The sequence below is a fragment of the Cajanus cajan genome, chromosome 4 (genome assembly GCF_000230855.2).
Source record: "Cajanus cajan strain Asha chromosome 4, NIPB_CcT2T_4, whole genome shotgun sequence".
NCBI classification, from domain to species: Eukaryota; Viridiplantae; Streptophyta; class Magnoliopsida; order Fabales; family Fabaceae; genus Cajanus; species Cajanus cajan.
This window is the reverse complement of record NC_138520.1, coordinates 44,302,420-44,311,306: the sequence shown is the minus strand read 5'-3', so window position 1 is coordinate 44,311,306 and position 8,887 is coordinate 44,302,420. Positions and strand designations below refer to the sequence as shown.

The 8,887-nt window shown below is 35.6% G+C and overlaps 1 protein-coding gene across 1 annotated transcript; it reads left to right on the top strand.

The window, feature by feature from the left end:
* Positions 1–6,906: 6,906 nt before the first annotated feature.
* On the top strand, positions 6,907–8,543 carry LOC145957060 (uncharacterized). Its single transcript, XM_083073286.1, has 2 exons — positions 6,907–7,357; positions 7,430–8,543. The coding sequence occupies exons 1-2, from the start codon at positions 6,917–6,919 to the stop codon at positions 7,694–7,696; spliced, it is 708 nt and encodes a 235-aa protein (XP_082929412.1). The 5' UTR covers positions 6,907–6,916; the 3' UTR covers positions 7,697–8,543.
* Positions 8,544–8,887: the final 344 nt, after the last annotated feature.

Here is an 8,887-nt window from a genome sequence, read left to right as displayed (position 1 = left end):
TTTAAAACATATCAAACCATTTTATAAAAAGAATTAGCTAAGGAGTACACCTTAGTTGGTTCCATTCTGCAGGACACGTGAATTGTGACAGTTCAAAGATCCTACAGTAATAATAATAATAGTAATAATAATAATAATATTAATAATATCTATCATGTTAAAAAAGGATTATTTGAATGTAACATTCTCTTGATTCTAGAGCTTAAAAGTGTAAAGTGTAAGTCATGACGATTTGTCATCTTAAAGTCCTTATTTAAATTCAAAATATGATTAAATGTCAAAATATAGTGTTACAATATTCAATATAAATATTTGAAGTTATTGTATCAAAATTTTATTAGAGGAATGGTTAATTAGATGTGACATCTTTTTAACCTTTGAATTTAAATTACAAGTTGTGACAACTTATCTTTAAATTTTTCCACAAAAAAAAAAGACCAAACCAAAAATCTTTTAAGATAATAATATCTATAGTAATAATTATAATTAAAATTTTATTGAATTGACTTTGGTGTACTCCTTAGTCAATTTTATATTTTTAGGGTGAATGAGCTGAGACAGTTCAAGAATCTTATATACAAAATTAAAATTTAATTAAAAAATATCAACACACAAATATTTTTTTACAAAGAACTACGTGACTCTGATTCTTCATTATACATGGAGATACGTAGGAGTAAGAAATAAATCTTGTCGAGGCAAAAAAATAAAAAAATAATATTATCCTCCTTTTTATATAACAATAATAATTTTAACCTTTTTCAAATGCATTAGTTAGATTAGATAAATAAAATATATTTGAACATTATAGTTAATAAATTTAGCGTGAGAAATATTTTATAAGTTATAGATAATTTGTTTAATTAATTAAAGGTAAATTGTCTTAGGACGAGCGTTGTGAGGTGCTAATACCTTCCTCACACGTAATCTACTCCCGAACTCAAAAATCTGATTTTTGTAGACCAGTTTCTATTATATGGTTTTTCCAATATTTTTTTTTCGTAAAAAACAACATTGGTGGCGACTCCCTATTTTTAAATTTATTTTTCACCGTCCCGTCATCATCTTGGTTACGACAAACATGATGATGAAAGTTGCAATAAAATCCACCTAGAAGGCAGAGTAGCACCCTTGGAGTGGCATTGTCATCATAGAATATGATTTTGTGCCATATACAAGGCTACATGTGGATGTTGCTAACATAGAGTCTACCGTCTATGCTATTATGTAAACTGGAACTTGATGAAGAAACAAGTGAATGGTAAGCAATCATAAACTAATCAAATATACTACCAAAATTTTAACAAGGGCTATGTATGCTATATACTTTGCTTTTGTTTTATTATTAGCACCTTGAACCATCGAAATTTACCAATTGTTACAAAGGCTATTTTGACAGCTGGATTAACGTGCACACAAGACATTGGCACCCGAAACTCACCTTAAAAGCACAAGCACATGATGTATATAGGGACAAATTGATATTTGAATCGAAGGCATTATTTATTATTCAGGAAGGCATACAATATGTAATTTTAAGTATTTTGGCAAAATAAGGTTACTATCGCAAGGAGATAATATATGCAATACGCAATAAGTGTCAAAACCTCCTAAAGAGAATAAAACCCTATTAAACCCTAATTATGACATTCAAGATGCCAAAACATAATCAAAACTAATTTCCAACACATTTGGCACACAATATGGGTAAAACCTCCTAAAAAAACACTCTTCGAGCTGAATTAACAACATAAAAAATAATTGACAAATGATGCACTGTAGACACCAAATTTTGTTTGGACTGTTAAGACTAAGGACAAAAGACTGCTAGATGATACGAGCAGCCCTTGAGGGCTTAATAGAGCACCTAAACGGACCAGGACAACACTAGAAGACCCAAAAATCTTGAAAACCTAATTTTAGATTCAGAACGGTCGTTCCTAAACCCAAAACGGTCGTTCCTAACTAAAAAAATGGCCTATAACTCTAGTTGGGAACAAGTCATTCCAAAGGCCTATTTCACGTGTAAATCCATGGGCCAAAATGATCGTTCCAAGCCTGGGAACGGTCGTTCCATGTCCTTAGAAGCCTATTTAAGCGTTTCTAAGACACATGCTTTCACACACACTACTCAGTTGACCTAGTCCAAGCAGAAACTCTTGCTTCTCTCTCTATAATCTTTCATGAGTGTTTGTGAGGTTCCTATAGAGTGAAAGGCTGCCAAAATGCACCTTTGTGACAAGATTCAAGACTTTTCTCTTCTATAAAGCTTGCACTAGAGGTATTTTTCAAAGTTTCTCTATTCCTCTCTTTGTATTTATTTAATTGATTTGTTCATAAAATTATTGCCATCATGTAGACATTAAACATGTAATTAATTAATAAAAGGGGTAAATATTTAAATTATTGTTCCTCATTATGCTAAAATCATCATAGGGTACCTAATTAGGGTGTTGTAAGGTGTCTAATACCTACCCTACACGTAACTGACCCCCGAACCCAATTCTGGTTGTCAAGGCCATTATTGATTTTTGAAAACCTTTTCATTTTTTCGACTTTTTGAGTAAAATGTCGATAGCGACTCCTAATAACCTTTTTTAAAAATCATTGGCCAAGGATTAGTCTGATTTTCGGGCATTTCTTAATCGATGAAATTTTCAAATGGAAATCAAAATCATCTATGGACAAGATCGAAATTTTTTGGGTTTCAACAAATGGCGACTTCATTGGGGAAACTCAAAGAGGGTCAAATCCATTTAATGACGAATTTAGCATAATAGAATTAATAATTCAAAATTTTACCCTTTTACCTTTTTTTGTAAATATTTATTTGTTTGCTTTAACGTGACTTTAATATATGCTTATTTGTTTAAATTCCCCGTTTTGTTTAAAATAAAAACTATACACAAACCATTGCACACAACAATTCCCCTTACACCTAGGGACAAGAGTGAGATGACTATGGGGAGTGGTTGATGTATGACCGACCCAAGTGATGGTCTTAAGCCTCTAAGTCGTTGTCAGAAATCACACTCAAGATGATAATCGGTTACTCTAGCTCAAAATACTACGACAGACCTTAGAGTCTGCCAGGTGACAATGATAGAGATATTGGATCCCCATAATGGGGGCACCTTGGAGCCTTTTAAAGACCGATGAGAATAGTTAGAACTACCCCATACTGTGTACCGTCCTTCACAGGGACCCCAACCTATAAATTAGAACATGACTGTTCATGGGTATACGTTGTTTGAGCATTTGTTTGCATACCCTATTTGTTTATGTTTTGAATAATTCCCCTAAAAAAAAACATTTAAAACAAAATGCATAATCATGTAAGAAGCATATAATAAAGAAAAAAAAAATAAGTAAATAAACAAAAAAGGAGAAACACGCATCCCATGCACCTTTTTACCTAGGATCACCAAGGGCTCTCCGACAAAGACTAGCAAACTCTAATCAGTTGACCCTTGTCACATTGTAAAACATTATGAAAAGGAACACTGATGATCCACCTTTAAAGGAAGGATCGCCCAATCTTTGTTAGAAACCCCTCCATTTATCTTCATTCATTAGTCTAAGAAAAACTTCCCCTCGAAGGTGGCTTTTCAACACTCCATACTCACAAAGGCTCAAAAGGGAAGAGTTATGGAGGCCCTAGAAGAAAGAAATCATGTGCTTAATGAGGAGCTCATGTAGCTAAAAGAACAAATGACTCAAATGTTCAAAGTCATGAAAAGCTACAACACGACGACAACAATGCTAGCAATGTCGGAGACGCTTCCAAGGACCACTTGAATGCCTTGTTGGAAAGACTAAGGGTTGTTGAAGGCCATAGCTTTGACATCACGGATGCTGCAAAGATGTGCCTAGTACAAGGTATTGAATTCCCTTTGAAGTTCAAGATCCCCAATTTTCCTAAGTACTGTGGGATCAGCTGCCCAAGAAGCCATCTAACAATGTACTATCAAAAGATGGCCACTTACACCGACAATGAGAAGCTCTTGATACATTGCTTCCAGGAGAGTTTATTAGATGCCGCTTCGAACTAGTACATGAAACTGGATGGAGGAAAGGTCTAGACTTGGAAACAGCTCGCTAATGTATTCCTCAAACGCTATAAATACAACATCGACTTGATACCTGACAAGTCGGATCTGTAGTGCCTAAGTAAGAAAGGTTTAAAGAGCGGGAAGATAAAGAAGGCTCCCATGAACCAAGACCCTAAAAAGGTTTTTGGAAAGAAGAAGGAAGGGGGAGTCAACGCTATGACTTTCTCCACTGACCCACAAATGATCAAAGTTATACCTCGAACGAAGCCCAAAAGTGATGCAGGACCATCCTTAGAGCTTCATGTGGGACCCATCACTAGGTCCATGACTAGGAGATTGGAAGAGGATATGGGAGCTAACACCCCTAGAGACATGCTTCTTGTGGCTAAAGAATATTGATCATTCTCTTAAGCCTTATTTGTTAAGTCAGATGAAACAATTCCCAGCAAGGTTCTAAATGAGACAAATATAATACATGTTGTTATTTCTGACAAGTGTGTTAGTGTTTCAAAAAAACATAAGTACAGGTAAGATGAAAAATAGAGCATGTGCCACTTCCTACACCAGAACCAAGATAAAGGGAAAAAGCTTCAAGCATCAGATGGAAAGGTCAAACAAAGAAAGCCTAGCACAAGAAAGCAAATGATCAAGCTTTAGATGATACATACCATAGACGAAACTTCTTCAAGTACAAGACAAAGATTAGTCAAAGCAAAACACATCACGAGGATCAGACAAAGCAAGTCAAATGATAGATAGAGTAAGACATGAGCGCCAGACGATGATAAATCAAATATCAGACGAAGGTGTGTCAAGGACAACGTAGAGCGCAACATAAGAACTCAGACGAAGGTTGGTCAAAGATTAGAAGAAAGTCAACTAAATATCAGACGAAGGACAACATAGAATGAAAAGTATTCCAGACAGAAACAAAGTCTGTCCATCTACAATATTGACCAGGCCAAAGAAAGTCAAAGCATTAATGACAAACGCTCAGATGAAGAGCAAGATTTGAGATGCACATGGACTAACAGACGTAGATGAAGACTGCCATGAAAGCATTTGAAGAATCAAGCCTCAAGGGACAACTAAATCCAACGTAGATTGTATTATTTACGTCAGACCCCCACTTGTTCGACGTAAATTAGTGCTTATATTCCCCCTAACCTTTCAGTATCTTCCCCCGTGCGCCATTGTTTTCAAAACGTTCTTATCTTATTCTCTACGCCTTTGTTTGCACATTGCACATTTCTAAGTCTATAGGAGTCTTCACATTGCACGTTTGAGGTTAGTTCTTCTCTTATTCTCTACGCAATTTTTTTCTTCATTTTCAGTTGAATGTTCATCTGGAACGGCCCGTTCTCTAACCAGAACAGGCCGTTCTGCTTGATTGTTTTGTTTGTTAATTGTTGATCTGGAATGGGCCGTTCCAAAACCTGAACGGGTCGTTCCAGATAAACAATTAACACAGAAGTATTGCATCTGGAACGGGCCGTTCTGATTTTAGAACGGGTCGTTCCAGATGCATAAATCTGTGTTAATTGTGTATCTGGAACGACCCGTTTTGGTTTCAGTACGGGCCATTCCAGATGCATTAAAGAAGGACTTTTTAGGCATTAATCTTAGGTTTCTGTTTGTGTATTATTTGTTTTTTTTATTAGTTTTTTTGTTGTTATATTGTTATTATCTTTTTTACTTTATTTGTCTATTCAGTTAATTCGTTGTTTTAATAATGAGAGTTTAATTTTTTCAGGATTATGGAGGATTCAGGGTCTGGCAGTGGAAGGAGGGAAGGTAGATCTGTCACCCGATTGTCTGGGTTGACAGCTAGATGCATTGCCAAGGAGAGGACACCGATTGAGGTGGATCCTCATTCTGGCAAGGCGTCAGGCCCAAATGCTACCAAGTTTAAGAGCTATTTGGGAGTCCTAGCTCGACGACATGTTTCTATTATCATTCCATCATGGGATGACGTTCAGGAGGCTGACAAGAACCTCATGTGGCAGGATATTCAGGTATATACTTTCACATCCCTTCAATATTATATAACTTAAATACATTATTTGTTATTTGTTGTTATTTTCATAGCAAAATTTTCACATTTCCAACACTAAGGTTATGAGGAGGAAGATGTTATCTGCACTTGCTACCAGGTGGAGAGACTTCAAGACTTTCTTGACACGGGAGTATGTATTTGGAGAGCGATAAAATGAGACTCCTTGTCTAAAGTACCAGATCACTGATGAGGAGTGGATGCAATTTCGTGCCACTCGATTGGACCCTTCTTGGCAGGTTAGTTATTGATAACTCTTACATTGACACAAATACTTAAGGTATATTTTAATTAATCTCATTTTCTTTTTTGTATTATTGTAGGCCAAAAGAATAGCTACCCAAGAACGACAGAGCAAGAATGATGCACCCCATCTATTGTCAAGAGGGGGATATGAATTAAAAAAAAAGAAAATGATGAAGGCTAGGGCAGAGGCAGCAGGGGTTGAGTCTGCTGACTGTGTGGAGTCACCTCCCCGCCATGATATGTGGATAGCAGCCCGAACAAAATCATATGGGAAAATGACTTCTGAGTTTGCAAGGGTCGTTGCTGATAAAATAGTAAGTAAAAATATACAAATTAAGACTCTTCATTTCAACTCATTTAATTCATAAGTGTAGTTTAGGGTATATTATTGTTAATATGTTGTAAGAGGGTTTCCCATGGTCGGGATGATATCCTCACAACGGCCATAGGAAGGCTAGAGCACGCAGGCCGTGTGCGTGGTGTTGGTGGTTCTTGGAGCCACCGAGATTTCTTTGGTGCACGATTATCGAGGAGCAGTACTATTGACTCTTGCAGTCAAGACGCTATGCAGAGAATGGAGACGCAATTTGAAGAGAAATTGAAGAACATTCGAGAAGAGTTTGAACAGAAGTTTAAACTTTTGGCTCGTTCTCAACAACAGACTGCAGTTGCTCATGATGGTGTTCGAGTCAGCACTAAAGGGAGTTATGCTGCTCCAGATCCCTCAGGAGAACAGACTCACACTGATGTACCAAACCAGTGTGAGTTATATGTTGAGGATGACCCCCCACGCTTAGTGGCTATTGGCCGAGTATTTGAGGGTGGCTCAACCATCCATGGTGTCCCTCTACTGCCATACTGGACACGGGTTGTGGTTGACCAAGTTCAAGATGCTGCTGCTCCAGTGCCTTTGCCCAATACAGAGGTTCAACTAGTGGGGCAGGCAACCGACACATTCTTAGCTTGGCCAAAACGTTTGGTGATGCCGCTTTCAGCACGGGCAAAGGTAATTCTATTATTGCTCTTTTATATTCTTATAATTCTATTATTGTTTAACTAATTTTGATTATTTCTTTAGGATTTTATCAATCGTGGTAAGGAGGTCATGAGAGAACCTCATGTTGATCATGCTAATATCGCAGAAGCTGAGGATGATCCCATATCTAGGCTTCTAACCATATTACCACGATTAAAGAAGAATCCAATTCAATTGCAGTGGAACATTAGAGTTTTTGGAGTTGATAGCTTTGATGTTCCACTATACATATCCCTGCTTGATGCATTAGAGATTGTTGGGGGAAACTCCATGTTAAATATATCTATCATACAGCTGTGGGCCATGTAAGTCATATTTTATTTTATGAGTCTAAATTTACAATAATTACATTTAACTTTTAATAATTATTTGTGTTAGGTGCATGGAAAAAATGAGTGTGGAGCAAGCACAAGCACAAGTATATGGATTTATTGAGCCTCAATCCATCCAAAAATCAGGAAACACTTAGGTCCACATCCAACAATATATGCAAACATGGATGAGTGAATCAGGAAGAGATATACACATGGATCCATACATTGACGGGTTAGTTTTTTAATTGGCTTTTTAATCATGGTAATTTTATAACTAATTTGTTTGTCATACAATGTAGGTCCCATTGGCAGTTAATGGTAATCATTCCTAAGGAATACACCGTGGTGTGGTTTTGTTCACTACATCAAAAACCAAGCCACGAAATTAAATGTCAATTACAAGGGTAACTAAAATTTTTCATTATGCTTTAAAACTGTAATTATATATATTCGCTAACATTTGTTTTTATTTCAATTAATTAGAATCGTGTCTGGAGCTAATATTTTAAGTGGAAGAAGCAGATCATCAAAGACATTGCACTTCATATACCCTAAGGTTAGCAAATTAATTAATACAGGCAATAATATTTAAATTTATTGACTTTGGAAATAATAGTTATTTGTTTCTCATTTTAGTGTAATAAGCAACAAGACTCATTTGAATGTGGCTATTACATCATGTATTGGATGAGAGCCATAGTTTCTGCGGGTATTACTGATTCTTGGGTGTAGGTAATTCATATCAAAATTTATTTAAGTATATTTACCTTTACGATAATTAACATTTCATATTAATGACACTTAAATTAATGTTTCAGGTCTTTCAAGATCTATCTCCATTGCCCGAAGATGAGATCATCAAGTTAAGAAAACAATGGGAAACTTTTTTTCTTCAAAGTATACAATAGTTAGATTTCTAAGTTTAGTTAGTTAGATATTATGTTTCTAGTTTGATAAGATTGACAAACATATGTTTTATAGTTTTTTAGGATAATAGAATTTACATTGTCATAATTTATGCTTTTTAAGATTTATATATTATTTTCTTTTTGTCATTCAATTTTGAAATATAATTTGAATTTGTATTCTGGACTGTCTAGTTTATATATGCAGGTTTTATATTGGGTATATCAAAAATATAAAAAATTTTTTAAAAAAATGCCAGATTTTACGTCGGACCTAGCAC